The 23,762-nt window shown below is 41.0% G+C and overlaps 1 protein-coding gene across 1 annotated transcript in view; it reads right to left on the reverse strand.

Annotated features, from left to right (window-relative positions):
• The window catches only part of RAPGEF5 (Rap guanine nucleotide exchange factor 5), a 228,835-nt gene extending 205,399 nt beyond the window's left edge, over positions 1-23,436 (reverse strand). The window contains exon 1 of the mRNA XM_072764532.1: positions 23,147-23,436. Within this exon, the coding sequence (XP_072620633.1) occupies positions 23,147-23,377 (231 nt within the window). The 5' untranslated portion in view covers positions 23,378-23,436. The remainder of the gene's footprint in view (positions 1-23,146) is intronic.
• Positions 23,437-23,762: the final 326 nt, after the last annotated feature.

Consider the following 23,762-nt stretch of genomic DNA (forward strand, 5'->3'; position numbering starts at 1 on the left):
CTCTCTCTTCTGTCCCAGAGAATAGGTACTGTATTCACTCTCAGATATGAAACTGCGTATTAATTTTTATTTCACTATGATCCTCCATGTATAGGACACGAGTTGTTCAGTGCCGTAAGCAAGAATTTAAATTTTATTTTTTTTAAAGATTTTATTTATTTATTCATAGACACAGAGAAAAAGAGGCAGAGACACAGACAGAGGGAGAAGCAGGCTCCATGCAGGGAGCCCGATGTGGGACTCGATCCCAGGTCTCCAGGATCACACCCCAGGCTGCAGGCGGCGCCAAACTGCTGCGCCACCAGGGCTGCCCAAGAATTTAAATTTTAGTACCAGCCTCGTGGCCTTCCTTTATCCATCACACTCTTTTCTGAGTCCTGAGCGACACCTCTCCAGTTACATACAAGCTAGTGTCAGTACTCAGATGCCAGCATGCAGAGATGAAGTTCTTGACCAGTGGTAGGAAAATGGGTTTTAAAGAGCCTTTTTAGGTACTTTTCCCACATAGATCTTTTACTGAAGGTAAGATTAAATCACTAAAATAGTCATTTTTAAAGCCATTCCTAAGCTATGTTGAAAACTATTTTAAAACTCCTTATTAGGGTGCTTGGGAGGTTCAGGAGGTGAATCATGGCTCAGGTCATGATCTCATGGGTTGTGGGATTGAGCCACACTTCTGGCTCTGCACAGACTCTGTTTAAGACTTTCTCTCCCTCTGTCTCTGCCCTTCCCCCCATGCTCTTTCTCTAAAATAAATCTTTTTTTAAAAGAAAACAACCCTCATTGATGGAATATAAAACTGAACTAAACCAAAATCTTTTCAAAAGAACACAAGATTGAAACCTTTTCATTTTTTCTAAGAGCTATGTCCCTCTTCAGGGTATGAGTCTTGCAAAAGCTTGGTATCTCTATGCCATTTTGACTTTGATATTATTTGTGTCCCTTAGAATAAAAGAACAAGACTTGTTTAAAAATAGTGATAAGAGCTACTGAATTGACCAAGAACTTTCAAGAAAGGAGTATATTCAGCAGTGAACAAAGAACCAAGGCCTTCCTTTTATTACATATCTCAAAAGTCATGAATTAAAAGACACTTGTTTAGAATACTGAAATATTGTTAAAATCGTAGGGTAAAAGCATATTTATGATTTTAAAAAAAAGCATACTTTCTCCCTTCTGGCATTAAACCCATATATGATTCTGGAGATTGGTTGCATAACAATGTGAAGATGCTTAATTAACACTACTTAATACTTGAAAAAGTTAAGATGATAAATTTTATTACGTGTATTTTGCCACAATTAAATATTTAAAAATTTTAAGCCATATTTGATAGATTCTGAAATTGCAAATTTACCTAAAACTAATAATCTGCAAAATGAGGGTACATAACCACATAAGAAAAGCCATACCATCTAGACTGAAGGCTCTTTCTTTCTTTTTTTTTTTTAAGATTTTATTTATTTATTTGATAGAGGAGGGAGAGAGAGCACAAGCAGGGGCAGCTGCAGAGGGAGAGGGAAAAGGAGGATCCCCGCTGAGCAGGGAGCCAGCCAGCCACAGGGCCCAATCCCAGGACTAGAGGATCATGACCTGACCTGAAGGCAGACACTTAACCAACTGAGCCACCCAGGTGCCCCTTGAAGACTCTTTCTTAGGCCACTCTAACCTTGCCTGCATCTCCACGCCATGTGGAGATTTGGCCCTTGTCAAACCTAGGCCTTAATTTCAGTGATGTTTTAAATGGCAATGTTGGAAATGTAATCAGAAGCAAATGAAGCTCCAGGAGTTAATTAACACAATTGTGTGCCCATGTTTTCTTCTTATGAATATATTTAAATACAGCACAAAGGTCATTGTTTAAATAAAGCCTTAAATATGAAGGTAAAAATGAGAACTGTTCCACCTGCAGAGTATAGAACTTTGCTCTTTCCTGGCAAAGCACTTTCTCCCTCTACTCTCACCCACATTTCAAAGCTAACAAAAGGTTTTCAAGAGGTGATCCCCATTTCTTATTGCTGACTATATTTGACACACATGGGGAAACTTATTTTGAAAGCTTTTCAATTACAAATTAATGCTGTGATTCATAGCAGGCAATTCCTTTCACATAATTCTCACTGAATCCATCTCAAGCTGGACAACAAACAGTTCAACACAATCACAGTCCTATTAACCATCAGGTGATGCATTAAATTTTGAACCACCTCCTCTCTGGCTTTCTCACACCCTTCCAGGCCTGAGGGAGCAACCAACTCACAAAAAGGTGAGTTAGAGACACAACTGCAAGAGGCTGTGTTTTTTTTTTAAACCACTGCCTTTCAAACTTTTTTGACTGCCACCCACAGTAAGGAGTACATTTTATGTGGTGACCCAGGTCTGAAACAAAATACTTTATTCCCTCCCTTCTACTCCCCAACAAATAAGATAAACTCTGAGCCTGTTATTTTATATACATTCATATGAAATGTTAACATTTCATTATGATTCTACAACTCTCATGTTAAATTGCCAATGAAAAACTTCCACTTTATTTTAGCTACTTGAATCTTCAAACTATTCAAATATTTAAGTACTTACATATTTACATATTCAAAATCAGGCTGAACCGCAGACTATACACCTAGATACTATATGTGTGTTTATGTGAAAAGAGAAAAAGAGACTAACCAACTAACCTTGGGACCCAGAACAGCATATTCAACACACAAGACATATTCAGTCATTGATTTTTTTTTTTTAAGTAAAGCTTCTCTATAAATAGACCATACTCTGGTTTGCCAGAATAACCAACACTCTTAACTTCTTACTTAAGGGAAAGGCTAATTCAACAAAAGAATGTATAATGTAATTTTCTTTGAACCAAATTGAAAAGGGAAAACAATTATGTATTGCAGAACTCTTGTTATTTTTTAAAGTATTAGTATTATTAATAATTAAATATTAATAGCAATGTTAATTATTAAATACTAATATGTTTAAATATTAATGCTACATTTTTAAAAGGGAAGGCTATAAAAACCTTCATAGAGGTAGGATGGTTTATTTTCTACAAGAGTTTCCATTTCAGCTGTTCTTCATTTAACAGAACAAGAAGAAAGACTAAAGCAGATATTAATAATGATCAGGAAAACATAGCATCAAAAAAGAAAAGACAAAGTGGCAGAAAAAATTTACTATACTATCCTTAAGAGTAGTAAAGTAAAACTGAAGTCTCAAATGTACAGACTACGATCTTTATGTCTTCTGTTGTGAATAAAGTTCCAGAATTGATGTTTCTGTGGGAACCACAAAGAACTGAATGAAGCAAAGCCCTTGCACAAAGGCTGGCAATTTGTGATAAGGGAAAAGCTACTTTGAGCAAAAAACAGGTTGTGGGCATGGAAAGAAAGTCTGTAGCCTAGAGAGCAATCTAGCATTAGGTTTAACAGTTAAATAAATGCCTATATATATACACCCACAAATTCAATTAGAAATACTTATCAGACATTAATATATACTTATTTATCAGTCACTGTTTTAAGTACTTTTTACAAACATTAACACATTTATTACTCATAGCTGTCCTTGGGGGCACAGAATGATTATGTCACTTGCCCGTGGTCCTTCAGTTGGTGAGTCGCAGAGAAACCCAGGCTGGTGGGTTTCCAGGCTTTTCATCCCTACATTCCATGGCTTCTTCACTGTAAGTGTCCTGGGTTCCTGCCCCTTTTGAAACCTACCTATCCAGTTTTCCAATAATTCTGCAGGCTGACCTGCACTCCAACATCCTTCTAGTAATTTCAGAGTTGGTTTCTCTTGTTTGCAATCAAGACCCTTGACTGACTCAGTCCCAAATCCAATTATAGAGACAAGCTTATGTGAACACAAAAGCCTCCACTGTACTCTGGCCCAAATAACAAGTCAATTACCTGAGGAACATGGAAGGGGTGCATATTTATCATGTAAATGAGCCAAATTCTCATCTTACAGGGTGGGAAACAACAGCCATGGTGAAATTTATGAAAGGAAGCAACGGTGGTGCTTGTTATCATCAATTTCAAGCAGAAGGAGGTGGATTGCATGTGAACAGCTACAGAACTTCACAATTTTCTACCTGCGCCTACTGTGAAGAGCATCTACAAGTATCCTCAGACCACAATACCCTGGAATTCATACACAGAAACTTAAGAACTGAAAAAAGTCAGGAGAGATTAAATGAAATAAACACTCCCCTATATATGCAGTCAGCTGCCTCTCTTCCCACGTATGCTATCATTTTCTACCTTATCTTCCCCTCCCTAACCCAAGGTTGGGTGTGAGGGCAGCTGGCACAAAGCGAATCTGGCTTTGAAGGTGGAGTGCTGGCACTGAGCAGATGCAGCCTAAGGACAGGGTGCTGGGAGGGAGGGACGGGGTGGGATGGCACCCTTTCCATCTCCCCAGAGGGGAGGCCATAAGGCAGCACCAACTCTGACAGGACCATCAGAATGTGAGCAGACTGCCAAAATTTAGTTCTCCTTCCCTGAACCCAAAAGCTGAAACTTCAAAAAATGTCCTAAAGACAAATACCACCCGTGGTTGTTTAAAAAGCATCCCTTTTCTTTTTCCTTCACATAAGGAAGGACTTAACATGCACGGAGACAATTTTTCATACAAACACACCAGCATGCTCACTTGCTCCTCCTAATTCCTTAACTAACAGTTGTGGGAATCTTCAAGACCTTCTGTATAGAACACAGATAAATTTTGGTCATATTTTGGACAGAGTTATATTCCCTTCAAAACGAGAAATTTATTTTGCATTCTTGCTGATTTTTTAGCTGCCCGTGGAAACAGAATGGAGATCACCAAATCCCAGCAACTTGTCCTCCCCAAACTCTCAAGACTTCTCAGTCCCAAGCCCTCCATGTCAGACCCTCGCATGGACTATAACCCCCTAAGTGATTTCCCTGCCTTCAACCTCTCCTTCCTCCATTCTGCACACCACCCACCTACAATGATCTTTCTAAAGAAATGCTTTTGTCAACTGATGGTGACTGCCACCCTACATCTGTTAGATCATGTCTCCATAGTCTCAACTTAATTCTGTTCCCAAAACCCACACGTGTATCTCATGAAGTAGTTCCAAATGTCTACATGAGGCACAAAAAGAATAAGGACAATGTATAGTTAGTCTTCTATAAAGCTGTATTTATTTAATTATGAAGAGCAGTCCTTAGTAGGGGGTTGTGTAATTTTTTGCTTTGGGGTTAAAATGTCTTTCTCTTATGAAATGTAAGACCTATTGAATTTTTTTGCACCCTTACTTGGCAAAATGAAAGTGTGAAGTCACAAGTTAGTCCTCACTTTTTACTTTATTTTTTTAGAGGGAAATCCTTGTGACTTTTAACTTATTTATTTTTAATTTTGAGTATAGTTGACACATTAGTCTCAAGTATGCAACACAGTGATTTTTCAATTTCTCTATTCTTTATGCTATGCTCATAGTTCTTCTCATTTAAAAAAATTACTAGGGCATTAAATACAAAGTCTGGTAACCTCTATAGTATACAGGTTTTCCATGGGCATTTTCCATCGCTGATAAGGCTAATACAAAGACAAACTCAAGATCACCTATCACCTTCCCTCAATTTACAAATCTAACCCTTTAACCTTGAACTTGGCTCTAGCCAGGCCCATCTCTCAGTGTCCCTATCACATGCCATGCTCCCTTCTGCCCTGACCTGTTCTGCTGTCTTCCCGACCTATTATTCTTACCAACTAGTTAGTCCTCAAATCCTACCTCTACCCAGTAGTTTCCTCAAATCTTACTAATCAGTCTCAATCTTCTTTCTCTTCATAGTATCTATTATCTAAACCAATTATTCCTAAATGAGCCATCATGACACCATTTCCTTAACTGCTATATGCCAAAGAACTTTATTAGTAGTAAGAGAAGTACTGAGGTTTATGAATAATTTTTTAATCAAAACAGATTGGTTTTCTAAAACATCATTTCCCAGTATACTTTCCTGAGTGGGCGAACCAGAGGTGAAGAACAACTTCACATATAGCTTGGTGGAATTCTTATGAGAAAAATAATCCACCAGTTGTTGACCAAGAATTCAACACATCCCTGGAATAGTCAAGCATGTGAGTACCACCACCGCACTTCATATGTCTCATGACAGAGTAAAAATCTGAGAGCTGGGCTGAACCAAGAAACATCATGGAAGAGGTATTTTATGAAAGCTAACAACTCAAAGAGACAAATCTTAAGTCCTGGCATGTCATACTTTAAAACAGTAAGCTTCTAGAATTTAGGAATCCTATTCAATGTCTACATACATTAGGCACTCCAATACTTGCCACATTTAATTAAATATCACAGGCAGAATCAAACAAGTTTCTCCATCAGACTATGAGCTCCTTAAATGATCTTTACTCTTGCTCCCCTAGGGAATGGTAGCTGGCACATTATAATACTGAATTAAAAAGCAGTCATGGTTTATAGGAGGAAACACATGTAAACATACAGCTTTGTGTATAGTTTAGAGAAACACTAATGGAATTCCCCTTCTCCCACCATGTGTTCAACAAGTATTACTGAGAAACTATTATGCTCTAGGCAGTGGTCTGATTGAAAATACAATCTGTATTACTGTCTGTATGAAACAGACAAGAATCTTTGCCCTTGGGTAGCTTAGTGGAAAAAGACTAATCATAGATCAAACAAATAAGCAAATTATCAATTATTTATGTTAGAAGGTGTAATAGGAATAGGATACGGGAAGGAGATAGTTGTTAGAATCCTAAATAGGGTGGCCAAGGGGCTGCATCAAGAGAATGGTCTTTGAGCAAAGACTTGAAGCAAGTGAATGGTTATCTGAAGAAAAACAGGTTCAGACCTGCGAAGGCCTTTAGATGGGGGCACGCCCAGCGTGATTGAGGACTGGCAAGAAGGCCAGCGGGACCAAAGCAGCGAAGGAGGATAAGAATATGGCTTAATTAGATCTGAGGACAAGACTCTTCTTTTGTCTGTAAAGCAAATTCTTTGCACTGTTACCACACCAGCCACATTTATACCTAAAGTAAAATATGACAGAATCTCTGGGCAAATCAAAGTACTGTATATGCAACCTTTGTTGCCTAATAACTAACCTCAATTGTTATTTTACACTTGCCTTTATCCCTCTCATACTGTAACAGCGAATTTAATTTTTGAGATCAAAGAACTGTCAGTAGCATAATTGCTCACTAAAAGTAGTTTTTGTAAGTCTTCATTAAAAAGATACCTTTGTGTTGCATTTCCTATGAACAGATCTGTTCTATTGCTGATGGCTTTCATTTCTTTTTTGAGTCTTAGAGAAAGCTTCTTTCCTAGAGCTGTATCCCAAATTATTAGTGTAGATGTTATAGAGCACATAAAATAAAATCAAATACCACCTGTACCAAGGTAATGTAGAGCTAAAGCTGGCAAACGACAAACTCTAGCCTATCGCCTCTACTCTGAAGCTTTCCTCTCATCCCCAGACTCAGGGAGGTGGACCCTCTCCCTCTGTGCCCCCATCATACTTCTGGTTCTATCATAGCAGTTATCATGCCATGTATATTGTGATTTGTATAGTTTTGTAAAACTAGATTATAATACTGGTAACATGTTTATCTTCCTTGCTGGGCTTAAGACTGGGATCATGGCTTCATTCATTTCTGTATTCTGAGCTTCTGACGCTTAAAGTGGATGTTACTAATATTGTTTCTTCTCTTCTTCCTCAAAGCTCCTAGGAAGAGGATCCTTCTCCAGTGCTTTGAAATTAGTGAGGTAATAGGACTTGCTCTGGCCAATGAGATAGGAGCAAAAGTCACTTTGGGCAGAAGCACTGAAATGCCTGTGTGAAATTCCCCATTCTTTCTCCACTTGTAGTCACTGTGGAGGGTGATGATATGGAAAGGCCATAAGATGGAAGCGGGCCCACTACACACAGGACAGTGACCCTGGAGAGCACCCAGACACAAAAGGGTCTTTTTGTAAATAAAAAATAAACTTGGTTGTGGTAAGCCACACAGATTTTGGTGGGTTTTTGTTACTGCAGCAAAACCTAGACTATCCTGACTGACAAATCAGAGAGTTCTGTATAATACAGATTTTTAGAGGAAAGATACCAAGAAATGCCAAAGTGGGGATGACTGCGCTGGGTGGTAGTCTGGAATGGGAAGGGCAGGTGCTACGTTACAAGAGGCTGCCTGCTGTGAGAGAACAATGAACAAAATCATTAATCCACTATATTCTGTCTTCTGTTTAGCCTTGTACTCCCAAAGCTAACTGCTTACATAGAAGTGTCTACATTTATGACCTGATTAAGAAATGAAACTGATTTTGAATTTCACAATCTTACTTATAAGAGCAATACCTTTTCATATATATCCTTTGACCAAAACAGAAGTCCCTATTTAAAGGATGTAGTTTAGAAAATGTAATGCTAATCAGCAATCAATACAATTATAAATTCCCCATCCCATAATGCACACCAGTCAGATAATGGTTACCCTTGCAAAAGTTCCTCTTCTTTTGGGGTGGGGGGGCCGGGAGGAGGAGGGTAGAAGGAGAAGAGAATGATATAACTGCTAGCTATCATCAAAAAAATTTCAAGGGAGGTTGGATGAGGACTTCTCCTGAGGGTCTTACCACAATTCTCTTTAACATACAAAAATGGGCTGAGTCACCCTAATTCCTACGAAGAGCATCTGGAATCCTTTTCCATATGAAACAGCCCTCAGCGGGGGCCAGGTAACCAAAAAAGGATGAAGAAATAGGAGGGCTGTTCAGTGAAGCAAGGAAAGCAAACAATAGGATGAGCTGGTTCACAGAAGACGTTCTGGGCAGACAGCCCACCTGCAAAGCCTTAAAGGAATAAAGGTTGGGAGGAGAGGAGGAGAAGAAAACAGGGATGACATGGCCAAAGGAAATCAGACCCAAAGGAAGACAGATAGCTCATTCTAAAGGAAGTGAGTAAGGAGATGAGTCTTCAAAAAACCAGGAGAAAGGCTAACCAGAGATTTCTTGGGGACCAACCCAGACACGGAGATACTGAGAAAAGGAAAAGCTCCTTCCCTAGTGAGAGAGATTGGGAGGACTTATGCTCTAGACTAGAGGGGGAACAAGCATTGGGCACTAGAAAGCCTGCTGGACAGGGGCGCAGCCAGCCCACTCCTCCATTCCGAGCTCCTCTCTGCTTGCTGAACAGAATCTGGACTCCCTCACCAGAGTCATCTGCACCCCAACCTCTCCTCCTCCCTCTGATCAGTTTCCACTACCAGGTGAACAGGTAATGCTTACGCACTACCACTTCTGGGCAGCCCTCATCTAGGGCTCCTCTTCTCTATGCCCAGCACCAAGCCTCAGTGGATGAATGACCAGAAAGGAGGGAAAACGGAGGAAACACAAGGGGCTCATATGCGTGAAATCTGCGCTACAGTGGGTAACATGAAATGATTCATCATGATTTGCCTCAATTATATGAGGTCATAGCCTTGATTCTGTCACACACTCGTGTTTTCCAACATATGAAAACCCAGAAAGAGGGGGAAAAATTCTAGAAATTAGTTTTCCCTCATAGAGAAATTTTTTTCTTCCTAAAAAATTTTAAAAATTGAAAATTTTAAATCCAGAGTCTGTTTTGTCTTTGTTTCATTGATTGACACAGAGTGTTTACATGTTAACAGCATTCAACCTGTACTACCCCAAAACTATCTATAAGGGGTGTGAAATAGTTTCACCTGAGCATAACGTTTCAATATAAAAGAATTGATACACAGAATCGGTATGAGTTTGCGTTGTAGCCCTGCTTCATGGTGAGGTTACTGTAGAAGATGAGTTGGCTGAGCACCAAAACTATGAAAAATGGTTTTTATCTTATTGACACGCCCACCACTGGAACCCACGGGCAAAGGAACTGAAGGTGTAATTATTCTATTCAACTGTTTGTTACTTTGTGAATGCAGTGTTCCCAGGCATTTCAGAACATGTTCAATATACTGCAACAAAATTAACCTAGATCAAAGTACCACATAAAGGTCTTCTAACTCCTATGTATAGACTAGCAGTACTAAGGGTGTCTGGGAAAAAGGTGGCGGGGGGTGGGGGGGACACACAACAACCAAATAACAAAACTAAGGCAATCATAGAAAAAGGATGCAAATTCCTCATATAAAAGCTTCTCGAGGGGTGCCTGGGTGGCTTAGTCAATTAAGCATCTGCCCTTGGCTCAGGTCATGATCCTGGGGTCCTAGGATCAAGCCCCACATTGGGCTCCCTGCTCAGCTGAGATTCTACTTCTCCTTCTCCCTTTGCAACCCCCTCTTCCCCCCACTACACATTCTCTCTTCCTTTCTCTCAAACAAATACAAAAATCTTAAAAAAAAAAAAAAAAAAAAAGCAAAAGCTTCTCTGATTGTGAACCCTAGCCATCCAAGTTCATGCACCGGAATGAGGCAAGAATGGCACTCAGTCACATTCTAGCACAAGTTCTAGCATCTTACCAGGGGCCTCTCAGGACTTTTTGTTAAGCCCAACATCACCTGAGAGGCCAAACCCCTTCCCTGAATTCCTCACCCTCTTCTTCTACCTAAACCTCAGGGGCTAGGCTCGATTCCTTGCCTCAATCATTGCCAATTCCACTCCACTCATTAAATTTTTCTCACCAATGCTGTATCTTCTACTGTCACTCTTCCCAACACTATTGGGTTCATACATCAGTCAAGGATCCTCTCAGAAAAGAGCCCATCAAAGATGTGCAGGCAGGGGGCACCTGGCTGGCTCAGTTGATGAAGCAGCCAACTCTTGATTTCAGCTTAGGTCATGATCTCCAGATCATGAGATCAGGCCCCACATCTGGCTCCCTGCTCATTGGGGAGTTTGTTTCTTTCCTTCTCCCTCTCCCTGCTTGCTCTCTCATTCAAATAAATAAATAAATCTTAAAAAAAAGGTGTACAGGCAAGGTTCAGAGACCCAATAGGAGATGTTGTGGCACACAGGAGGTAGTAATGACAAGCCTTTGAAAGCCACAAGTGGGAGAGGACTAGGAAAAGACACAGCTTCACTGGAAGCTGGAAAGCACTCAAACGATTGAGGAGTGACTGCCCAGTGGTAACCAGTTAGAGATGGTCACTGCCATCTCCACTGAAGAGGAGAGGTAGCATAAGGGGCAGATACTGTGGATTTCTCTCTCCTGGCTTTCCATTGACTGAACCCAACCACAGTCCCCAGTGATGAACACCCAGAGGCAGCCTCCAAGGTACAGACCAGAACAAAATGGTAGAAAGTACATGGGATGAACAAACAGAATGATCAGCACAGGTGCCATAAACTCTTTCTGTTTCAAATGTTTATCACTTCTTTTTAACTACCAGTCTCTCCACAGAAACCAATAAGAGGCAGTTTCCAATATTATTAATTGAATAAAATTCTCATAGTCATGGGCCTCCATCTTGATTTGGCTTTCCATCATGGAAGTGGCAAATAGAAAACCAGGTAGATTCCTGACCTCAGCAATTTTCTGATTATGATGACCACTAAACTTGTGCAACCCTTTATACCAGTGCTACTAAGTGGCCCATGGACCAGCAGCATCACCTGGGACTTAATGGAAATGCAGATTCCTGGGCCCTATCCATGCTAGGGACTTTGGTTCAAAGTCTCTAGGTGAGGGGCCCCTAGGATCTGTGTTTTCAAAAGCCCTCCAGGAATCCTCAAGTATGCTAAACTTTGAGAGGTCTTCTTTTAGCTTTAGGGAGGTAAAGATAGGGACTTTAGGGAGTCCACAGATAATCTTGAGTAATCAGGAGTCTAGGTTATAGAGAACCTCACTCTTAACTTCCTCACTACCATCTTCAGTAAGACAATAATGTTTGAGCCTCAGTTTTCTCACTTAATTGCTATCAATACAACCAGTAAGACTTTTTTCAGTTTTTCAAAGGGACTGACCTTGGACTCCCTCAGATGTCATTTCAGACAATGATGGTGATGATGACAATAGCAATGACAACAGTGGCAGCTCACACTAGGTTTTCTCTGCCTAACTATCTCTGTCTTAACAGCCTTCACAAATTAATTTACTTAGTCTCACCACTCCATCTTTGCTAGACAGATGCTGAGGTTGTGGCATGTAAAACTCAGTGACTTGCCTTTGAATCCATATAAGAAAGGAAAACTTTATTCTGGAGTTATGAAAACAGTAAAATAAGGTATATGAAAGCACTTTGTAAATGTAAATCATTATATAAAAGACAGCAAAGTGAACAGCCAACTACTAATGAACTGAATTTGCTGTTTAAGATCAAAATTCATGAGGTATTCAAGGTAGATTAAAATATGACCAGACTGCTTTTTTTTTTTTCAAGGAGTTATGTGCCAAGAAGAATAGGAAATTTGAATGCTTCGATGGGTGCTGTTTGAAGATTTGTGATAAATTTAAAATAGTAGAGGAAAACAAATATTGATGCTAATTTGAGGGGAAGAAACATCTTTCAGTGATGACAAGAAATAGCAACAAACCTCTTATCTGAAAGAAGATAAAACTACATGGTAAGATCTCCCTGGACACAAAGGGTTGGCTGTCATAAGTTCTCTTATGACACCTCTCAGAGAATTCTGTTTATGGCCAAATAATTTAATCTTCCAGAAACAGATTTATAGATATGTTCTTTTTACTCTTTTCATATGACAGATTCTTGATTTAATCAGATTTTTCCTGCACCTTCAAAATGCTCTTTCTACTAATGTATTATCTTCCTCCTCCCCGACTCAAGAGATATGGTGAATATTAATGATCCATCTTTCCTCTTGCCTAAGATATGTCCCAAAGTGTTCTGGGGTTCAGTTGGCATCTCACTGGAGAAAGACCACTTTTCTGACCTTGGTCAGGCAAGGAGCAAGAAATGAAAACTGGTCCCCTATCCATATACCATGGATTCTCATGGTATTCCACTGTATTCCAGCAATGGTATTCCACTGTAGGGGCAGAAACTCAGAAAGGTTATTGAACTTATTCTAGGTCACACAGTTGTTAAGTGACAAACATATAGAAAAATGTTTACTATGTCACAATCATATTCTATTTTAATAGATGGAAATAGGCATAATACTTGCCCTAGTTTCTGAAAGGTATTATCATACATCTTCCCTACTTTTTTTTCAACAAAAGAAGATTTCATACCTATATATAAATTCACGGCACAAAATGACAGAGCGAACCATTTGTAGTGTTTGTTCATTATAGTCAACATTTAGAGTGTTAGACCAAACAGAAGTGATAAGCTGTTCACTTCCCGCAATAGTAACAGGAGAGAGTAAAACAAATTTACAGTCAGCACCAAAGGTGTAAGTGTTGGGTAATCATGAGTATTTGCATATATACTTCAGAACAGCTGCAGGTAAATGATTTGACAAGGTCAAATTCAACTGAACAACAAAACCACCAATGGGGCTGGAGTTTAAGTTGCTAGACCAGTTAGGAAAAAAATTTGGGAAGACAACCCCTGGACTGGGGTTGTCTCCTAGACTGGAGAAGCCCTGATTTTCAAAACTCTTTAACTTCAGTAGGAGTTTTTTCCAGGAAAACACAAAAAGTACAAAATGAAAAACATTTTATAAGGGAGAAGCCAATGCCTCATGAACAAACCAGACAAAATTTTAAGTTTCACTGAGTCACAGAAGGTAAGATCTGCCAACTCACCACACAAAGTGGTGACTCAAAGCAAGTCTAAATCTATTATCATTTCAGTATATTCATAGTTCTTACTTTAAAAAAAATAAATTTATATAAGAAGTTTAACTTTTAAATTTTACTTTAAAAAAGTGAAGGAACCAATATTATATAACAAATTATATAATAATAAATTATAGTTATATAATATAAACATTATATACAATGAATATAAATTACTCTTAAATAGAAACATAATTTAAAATGTAAATTAAGTTTTAAAAATAAATTATGTACAATCGCATATAATACAAATTTATGTTTATATTATAGATAAAACATAGAACTATAAAAATATATATATACCTTTTCAGTTTCTTCAATCTTCAACATTACTCTGAGGCTATTCATGCTTTTTGCAGGAAAATTTTAAATCTATTCTCTTCTGACATTTTTTAAAAGATTTTATTTATTTATTTTGATAGAGAGAGAGAGAGCAAAGGAGCAGGGGGAGGGGCAGAGGGAGAAGCAGAAGCAGACTCCCCATGGAGCAGGGAACCCAGTATGAGGCTAGATCCCAGGACCCTGAGATCATGACCTGAGCTGAAGGCAGATGCTTAACCAACTGAGCCACCCAGATGCCCCTCCTCTGACATTTCAATTATTACCTAAGTATTATCAGTGTTCATATAAATTGTTAATATAATCTTAACCCACATTTTTCACACTTCACAAATAGACATGGTTGTGTTTATATGCACCGCTTTAAAGCTATGATTTATTTTGATATTTCTACAAATAAACTATGCAACTACATTTAAAAACTAAAACATGACTTACTATAGTTCCTTTATTCTAAGATACCAAAATTTTAAGACATACCACCAATTTAATAATAGCTTTACAGGGGGGAAAATATATCCCATTAAATGCTCACATGAATTTTTTTTAAAGATTTGTATTTATTTATTCATGATGGACATAGAGATAGAGAGGGGCGGGCAGAGACACAGGCAGAGGGAGAAGCAGGCTCCACTCTGGGAGCCCGACGTGGGACTCGATCCAAGGTCTCCAGGATCACATCCTGGGCTTCAGGCCCCGCTAAACCGCTAAGCCACCGGGGCTGCCCCACATGAATTTTAATACACATCCCTATTTCAAAAGCATTAAATGAAAGAGACTGTAATTAAAGAAATACATGATTTATTTTATTTAGAGAGAGGATACAGCAGAATAGGTAAACCTCATAATATGAAGCCTGTTTTCCCGGATGGGATTCTTGGCTCCTCTACTTACTGGGTGACCTCAGGCATCTTCCTTACCCTCTCTGTACCTCATTTCAGGAAGTACCAAAATCTGTACCCCTGTATCTCTCTAGACCCCTCTCTGAGAAAAAAGAAGACAATGAGGATAACTGCCACACGTCATCGTTACGAGTGCTCCAAACAGCCCCAATACCACAAGTGTGATGTAAGGATTTGTTAAACAATAATAGTTATCAGCACCACTACCAGGGTCCACTGAAACATTTACTACATTCAGAGGCAAATAATTTCTAATTCAACATACTGGTACAATACATAAATTCAAGGAAATATTTACTGACAACTGAATGATTGTTTAATACTATGCTAAATGTTTAGAAGTAAAGATAAAAAGTAAAATAATTATAGAACCATGGTGGTACTCTCTAGAAGACAGAGTAGGGAAGGACTTTTAAATTAGAGGGTCTGTGGTGACTAGGCCTCAGGATATCCAAAAGCCCTCTGAAATGAGATGCAAAAATATCTACACATGCATTTTTCTGGGGTGCTATCCTTTGATTCTTAAAAAGCCCAGGATTAAAAAAAAAAAAGTTAACAGCCATTTGCCTCAGGTAGTACATTACCACATTAAAAGGTAAATATATCAAAGTTTAATTTTATTAATATACTTGTATATTCTCAATTATTTCATTCAATTGTAATAGGATTCAAGTTACTTTGATAGGTATGCATACTTCTAGCTTCCTGCAGTTTCTTAAACAGCAAACAAGTTGCCATCAGGAACCCAAAGCTTGGATTACAAGAAACTCCTCCTTTCCTTCTGCATCTTCTAGACTGGCCAGTAAAGGAACCTGCTTGCTTTATAAATTTCCAAGAGCATTTGTACTAAGGAGCTAGTCAGCTTCCAAACCTCCTGGGGAAACAATGGCTTCCTGATGACTCAGGCCAAACCTTCTTTCTGGTACAATGGCTGGTATTGCTGAAAGATGAGGGACAGTTGCTGCTCAAGCCATTGTCAACCCTGTGAGTAATTAAAGACCAATCCTGGAAGCCATTACTGGAGACATCAGAAAGAGGATGAGCTATGTTTTACACAGACTTGAAATGTCTTGTGCATCTACTGTTTCAATATACCACAGGCTATAATTATGTCACAGTCTTAGACACCATGGTACTGAGCAAAGGCCACAGATTTTGGAATCAGACAGTCCTGGGCTCCATTCTGCCTCTGCTACTTTCTTGCTGGGTGACCATGGGAAAGTCATTTAATCTCTCTCGACTATTTCCTCATAGGCAAAAATACCTCCTGCCCTTAGGGCTTAAATTAATGACATTCTAATCTGTGCCAGTATCCGCTGTGGTGTCTACAGACCATCCTTTTCCACATCCATTTATGAATTATTTATCATAATAAATAACTGACAAAAAAAATTAAGTCATTGATTTTAACTATTTTGCCTTCGTGTGAAATTTTCTCTTATGAACTACTTCCAGATCACATAGCATTACTGGGATTATCAGTATTCCGAACAAACGTTGTTATGCAACATTGAGGCAAAAAAATCACAAGTATTCAAAGTCATCACCAGTGACTTATCTCCCCACCTTTCCATCTATTTTCAGCTCTACAAGTTACCAATTACTGCCAAGTCAATTTAAGACACAGTGCAAATGTGAAACTGAGAATATTTTGTTATGGTACCAGTATTTAGATAACATCTAAGATATTCACTATATGTTAGCATATCAGGTTTTTTAAAACATGGAATCTGACTTTGCATATGAAAGCAAAATTTTTTTATTACTAGATTCCTATAAATGTGTATATAAATTCAATTTGCCCAGAATGAACAAGCATCTGGCTGGGGAAGGAAATATTAAGCTCCAAAAGTACCCCAAACTTTCCATACATTGTCTCTATTCTCAGAAAAACCTGACCCATGATGTATGTCATTTTAGAGGAAGAATGGAGGCTTGGAGAGCTCCAAGAATAACTCATGCAAGGATACAGAATCACAGTACTGCAATCGAAACCCAGTTCCTGAAGCCATAGAACATGCTCTTTTCTTTGGATCTAATTATGCAACCAAAGCCTATGCCAGGGATCAGAGGAAAGAGAAAGAAAGAAAATATAGCATTAACTTGCCACTGAGGTCCTTTACTAGAATTTACAAGAAATTAAAGTAGAATAAATGAATCTGTAGTTTCTTCTCTTTCTTCTCAAATAAATATTTTTAGAAGTAGCATTTGTGGAGTTTTACTTTATTTGTAGCCATGGTCAACATAAGTTTATAATATCAAGGTTTGAGCTCATACAAAGTCAATGTTTCTCAAATAAGATCATCACGTCACTCATATTTGACCCGACTCACCATCCCTTGAAGACGCACGCCTCCCTTAACGGCCCTGATCTCTGACAGGCTACCAAAAGCAGATAAGAAAATGTAAGCAGGTGAATTCACAAACTTTCTGTGTTGGCCTTGATCAAGGTGGGCCTGGGTGATTTTTGCTTATGACAAACTGAATGCTACTTTTACTTTTAGCCAATATTAGTTATCATTCACCTTTAACCACAATATTTCCCCTCTCTCCCTGCTCCCATACCCAGTAGGTCTATCACAAGCTTCAGAGTACTCAAATGAAAGAAAGATTAGTGTCTGGCATTATCAATAGCATTTACTGGCCACTCTCAGAGTGGTAAGGTAATATAGGACTCTCAGGTACTATAAGGCTAATTAGTTTAGACTAAAATAGACCCTTTGTCCTCAGTGCATTAGAGAAAAACCAGAGAGTCAATTAAGCGCATGGATTATGGAACCAGACTGGCTAGATTCAAACCTCCCTCTGCCTCTGTGATCTTGGGCAAGTTACATCGGCGTTCCAGTTTCCTCATCTGTAGAATGCAAATAATAGCATCTAATTCACAGGCTTGTTGTGAGGGCTAAATGAAGTTTGTATCAGAACATGCATGGCATATAATTAAGTGCTATAAAGTGTTAGCCACTGATTTTAATTTAAATACAAAGAGCAAATTAAAATTATAGCTTTGCCTGTAAGATATGTGTATAAAATGACTACAAATCGGGCATACTGGTACAACTTGAAGCAGTATGTGTTTCTCAATCAATAAGGTCTTATTCCAGCAGAAGGTGTTCAGTCACACCTAAAACACTCAGGCTAAAAAAAATAATAATAATAAAAAACACTCGGGCTTAGACAAAGGAAATGGGCTACTTGTTCTTTTTTGAGAGGGAATCATCTGGGTGGAGACTACAAATGAAAAAGAGAGAACCTCATGCAGAGAGGTATTAGCTGTTCTTCCAATTTCTCAAGTTTGAAGAGCACCTGCCATGCCACAGGGACCCTGCCTGAATGAGAAGAAATCAGGGAAGAGAAGACTAATCCAAAGGCGGACTGTCACTGTTTGGTGAACAGTCAATTTGGCACAATTGGTGAATCATTCTGTCTGCTGTAAATGAAACAGATTTTGAAGAGATGAAGAAAGTGGTAGAACACTGCAGAAAAGATCACAGCCGCCAAAGCCCAAAATAAGTCAGGCCCAGCAATCTGACAGTATATATAGAAAGACAGAATGGTAAGTTACCAGCTATTTTATTAGAGGGAGAAAATGACAGTCTTAGAAGCAGCCTGATGAGAAAAATTTAAGATGAAACAAAAAACTTAAGGTGGAAGGCATATGACCAAGGTAAAAAATAATGCAACCACGGAGAGGCAAAGCTGGGGAGAAATGAACAGTTTTCAGTAAAAAAAGAATTAGTGCTTTTGGGAAAAATGGCTGATTTCAGGTCTAGAGCAAGAAATGAACAAGATAAGCTTAGAATATCTTGTGCCAGAAAGCAAGAAAGGTATCCAAAAAACTACTGGGGTCTTGTAAGAAGTATATAGCAGATAAGGACAGACTGTGGGTCAAAAAGAATATTGACTGCAATGGATTGAAACAAATTGAGATCCACAAGTTCTTATGATACGTAAGAAGAAAAACTCATTATCATGGGAGATTGCTAGGGTACCAAATCACTACTCAGAAAATTGACAAAAGGAAAAAAAATTAAGCCTTTCCTTGTCTTTCGTATACAGTCTGATTTCAGAAGACCCAAATAGCTCAAGAGGGTAAGTTCTTTACAGATAGAATGCCAAATAATAAATGCAAGAGAAATGATAGATTTTGAGCATCACCATTTTGCAATGCCTAATGAAATGGATCTAGGGTACAACCATTTATGTATGGATGTTACACTCATTAGGTGAAAGGTGGCAAGGTAAGTTGTTGACTTGTACCTGAACGCACTAATCAATCTTAACATCTCAAAAAGAGACACACGCAGACATATGTATCTTGTGGTTGTGATATAACATATTTTAACAGTACCACCTACAAAGGATGCTTGCCTTTGAACCTAAATCTAATCAGGCCTCTACATCTAATTGGATATTATAAGAGACATGGGGAATAGAGAAACAAGCTAAACGACACAAGTGAGAAACTGGCCCAGAAAATAAATCATTCCACCAGACAAATGACCTGTATTCTCTTTCTTCATCAAATCAATGGCATGAAAAAAGAATGGAAGGCAGACCATTATAAAATAAAATAGATTTTAAAAACTAACAGCCAAATTCAATGTGCGGACCTAGCCTCGTTTCTGATTCCAACAAATCATAAGTAAAAAGATATCTTTGAGAACATATGAATATGGAAATCATATTAAGAAATCACTGTTAAGGGCAGCCTGGGTGGCTCAGCGGTTTAGCGCCGCCTTCAGCCCAGGGCCTGATCCTGGAGACCTGGGATCAAGTCCCGCATTGGGCTCCCTGCATGGAGCCTGCTTCTCCCTCTGCCTGTGTTTCTGCCTCTCTCTCTCTCTGTGTGTCTCTCATGAATAAATAAATATAATCTTTAAAAAAAAAAAAAAAGAAATCACTGTTAATATTTTTAGGCATGAAAAACACATAGAAGTCTTTCAGTTTTTGCTTTTAAAGAAAAAAGTCCGAATCAGGGATATAAACTGAGATCTTTATAAGAAGAATGACAGGATGTTTAGGATTTTGCTTTAAAATACCAGCCCCCACAAAAAAGTAGGGAAGAGAAATAATGAAACAAGACTGGCAAAATGTGGGTAACTGTTGAAGGATGGGTGTTTATCATACTATTTCTCATAATCTCTGTAACACAGTTTTTAAAAAAGGACTAAAGGGTTTTGGTGGGCATTCAAGTTGTGCCTTATCTTACCACTATGTTAGGAGACAGCTAGGGTCCTCCCACAAAGCAAAATGTAGTCATTCCCCACTTGGTCCAAAGTCTTAATCAGTTTGCATTTTGAGTTCAATACAATTAGAAGTGAGTGAACCAAGGAACACAGGGGTTCTGCAGTATTAACCAAATGTCAGCTTAATTTTTCCCAGTAAGAGACAGCCGACAATGCCCCTGGGTTGGGCAACAGAACCTACAAAGAACTTACTTGATTACAGTTGATGTCAGATTGTCCAGATTTGTGAGAGCCCAAGGCAGCATGGACAAGTGCCACAAGTATTCCTAAATCAAATCTTGGTCAATACAGAAATTGCAAACCTTCTTACCAACTTGTGTAATACCTAGAGCTGCCTTTTTTTTTTTTAACCGATGGTAATAAATGTGTTTTTATTTGTCCCTACAATCACTCAGCTATAATCTGGAGCTGCAGCCCATAAAATATAAAACTATAAGGCCACAGAAGGATCTTTGTTTGCATGAGCATCACTGCTCTATTTAAAGGACTAACCAGATGACCCTGGATGTTCACAAGTCACCAGCTGGTTTGATACATATTTCACCTGTTTTTCTCTTTCCTACACAATCCTTCTGCTATGGACTGAATGCCTGTGTTTCTTCAAAACTCGGTATGTTGAAGCCCTACCCCCTACTGTGGTACTATTTGGAGATGGAGCCTTTGGAAGATATTTGGAGGGAGACTGGGTCATGAGAGTGGAGTGGTCATCAATTCCATGATGGTATTAGTGGGCTTATAAGAAAAGGAAAAGAGATCTCTCTTTCCCTCCATGAGCACTGAGGAATGACCATGTGAGGGTGCAAAGAGAAGACAAGCCAGGAAGAGAGCTCTCACCAGAAACCAAGCTGCTGGCACCTTGATCTTGGACTCTCAAGCCTCCAGAACTGTGAGAAAATAAATTTCTATTGTTTAAGCCCCCAGTCTATGGTATTTTGTTACAGCAGCCCGAACGGACTAATACAGGTACATATTTCACCTGTTTTTTCTTTCTTTCTTTCTTTCTTTCATTTTCTTCTTTCTTTCTTTCTTTCTTTCTTTCTTTCTTTCTTTCTTTCTTCTTTCTTTCTCTTTCTTTCTTTCTTTCTTTCTTTTCTTTCTTTCTTTCCTTTTCTTTTCTTTTCTTTTTTCCCCCCCAAACTCCTTCCTATTTGTTAGGGAAGGTTCTAAAACCACAAAGGTGGTTCCAACACCAAAGGAAGGGGGAAACAGTTGAAAAGCATGGGTTTCCAACACTGGAAAATTTAACAATCTTTCCCCAATTAAAAAAAAAAAACAGCCACGCATTTATGAAATGTGTTTGGAATGTCCCTAAGTAATACAGTATTAGGATCAAAGTATGTTTTATTTGAAGTAACCACATTCAGAATAATTAAGAAGAGTAAATATGTATATTGGCAAGGCACACAACATCATCCCAGGCAGCAAGAAACACAAGCCTTTATGCGGATGAACACACAGATCTATTTATACAGAAACCTTCAGCAATTCCCGTCACAGATTGCCTGGCTGCCCTCATGTCTTCAGTATTCTGTGCCATGAAATAGTAACTGTCAAGGATAATAGGAACACAATTTGACCTAGTTTTCCCCAGATTCTTGCAAAGTCTGTAACTCTGGTTCTTGTGTTTACTTAGGTATCACGTCTTTTGGACACATTTCCTTGCTTCCTTTGCAGACAATCTGGTGGCATGCCCCATGTTAAGTGTCACTTGTGGGCAATTCCTAAACTCCACTGGTCATGAACTCTAACATCCATGTCTTACATCCAGCTAATCCCCGGAATGTCCTCCTGAGGTAGATCACCTACAGTCATCCCTACACTGGAAGGAAAATGGGCGAGAAAGGAGAAACGCAACCTGGAGAGGCTGAAGACCTACACCAATGCATACCCTTCAAGCTCGCCCAAAGGAAGCCACACCAAAAACGAATGTTTCTCCCCAACTCTGACGCTTCCACAAACCTATCTTTGTAAGAGCTAGAAGTCCTCCAGCAAGACCTTCTTTTAAAACAGACAACCAAGACTCCAACTTCTAACAGCAACCCCCCACCCCAACGTCTACCACAGTGCTGCAGCTCCTCCGTAAAGCCTGCTTAAATGGTGACAAATTCTAAAGAACGGAGTAGAACCTAAAAAGTTGCCCCAAAGCCCTGGTGGGCAGGGAAACCTGAGTAAGTGGGCCTGGGGCCCCAGGAGGGCCTCCAGAGCAGCTTGCGAAAGGTCCCAGGGGGAAAAGCAGCAGGCAGCAGGCCGTCCGCTTCTCTTACCAAACCAAACACGTCGGACCTGCTCGGGGCCCATTAAATGCACTTAGATGCACAAGCGGGGACACTCCTTCACCAGGAAATCATATCTGAACACACCATCAGGAAGTCAATATTTAAAATTGGGGGGAGGGGCGTGCACCTTCCTGCTCCAGGGGGCGTCACCGAGTACTAAGCGCCGGAGCCTCCGGAACCTGCAGCTCGAGAGGCTCGCCCGGGAACTTCCAGCTGCCGCGTCTCCACCTCCGCGGCGGCGGCGGCGGCCAGAGCCCGGCCCGATGCCCCAAGCGGGCCACGGGGCGTCCCAAACAGGCTCGCGCGTCTCGAGCCTCCTGCAAACGGAGCTCCCGTTTGCAGGGCCTGAGGCTCGCTGCGGGACGGGGCTGGCCGACGGCGCGGGACGGGACACCTGCAGCTTCGCCCTCTGCGGAGAGAGAGGCGACGGCCCTTCCCGGGCGATGCCCGCGGCCCGCCCTGCATCCAGGTGCCCCCGGGCTACGTCAGGTGCATCTGCGGGAAGGGGGAGCCGTCGCTCGCCCAGGGGCACCCCACGATGCCGCCGTCCCGGGACCCCGCACGAGGGCGCCCCCGCCCCTCCCCAACTTCCAGCCGCCCCCTCTGCGGCCCGGGAGGCGGGCGCGGGCTCCACGTGCGCGCGGGCCACTCACCCGCGCCCCGGCGGCGCTCCGCTTCCTCCGCAGCGTGAGCCCGCTCCGCAGCAGCGCGGGCAGGTCCCGGAGCCGCGGCCGCGGGGGCGCCGGCGGCTGTTCGCGCTCCTGCTCGCGGGCGCTGGGGCTGCGGCGCAGGGCGCCGTCCGCCGCCGCCGCCGCCGCCGCCGCGGCCAGGGCCGGGCTCTCGCACGGCGGCTGCATCTTGACGGAGCCCACGGCCATCCTCATGCCCTGACGGCGGCTGCGGCGCCCGCAGCTCCGCTCCCCCGCGCTCGCCTCCGCGCGCCGTCCGCGCCTTCGCCAGGCAGCGGGAGGGCGCGACTGCGGCTCGGGCGCGGGGCGCGCTGCCAGCCGCTGCCCATTGGCGCGCGCCGCGGCCCCCGACAGGCTCGGCCCCGCGCGCCTCCCCCTCCCCGCCCAGGTGCGCCGGGCCCCGCCCCGCCCCGCCCCGCCCCGCCCCCCGGGCGGCCCCCGTCTGCCACTCCCGGAGCCTGGGAGGAGGAGCGAGGGACCTCTGGCGCCCCCAGTCCTCCACAGGTGCGGGGCGCCCAGACTCCTCCACCACGCCCGCTCTGCTGCCCATCCCGCCCCGCCCCCAGTTCCCTCTAGGCTG

The sequence above is a fragment of the Vulpes vulpes genome, chromosome 7 (assembly GCF_048418805.1).
Source record: "Vulpes vulpes isolate BD-2025 chromosome 7, VulVul3, whole genome shotgun sequence".
In the NCBI taxonomy this organism is placed as follows: Eukaryota; Metazoa; Chordata; class Mammalia; order Carnivora; family Canidae; genus Vulpes; species Vulpes vulpes.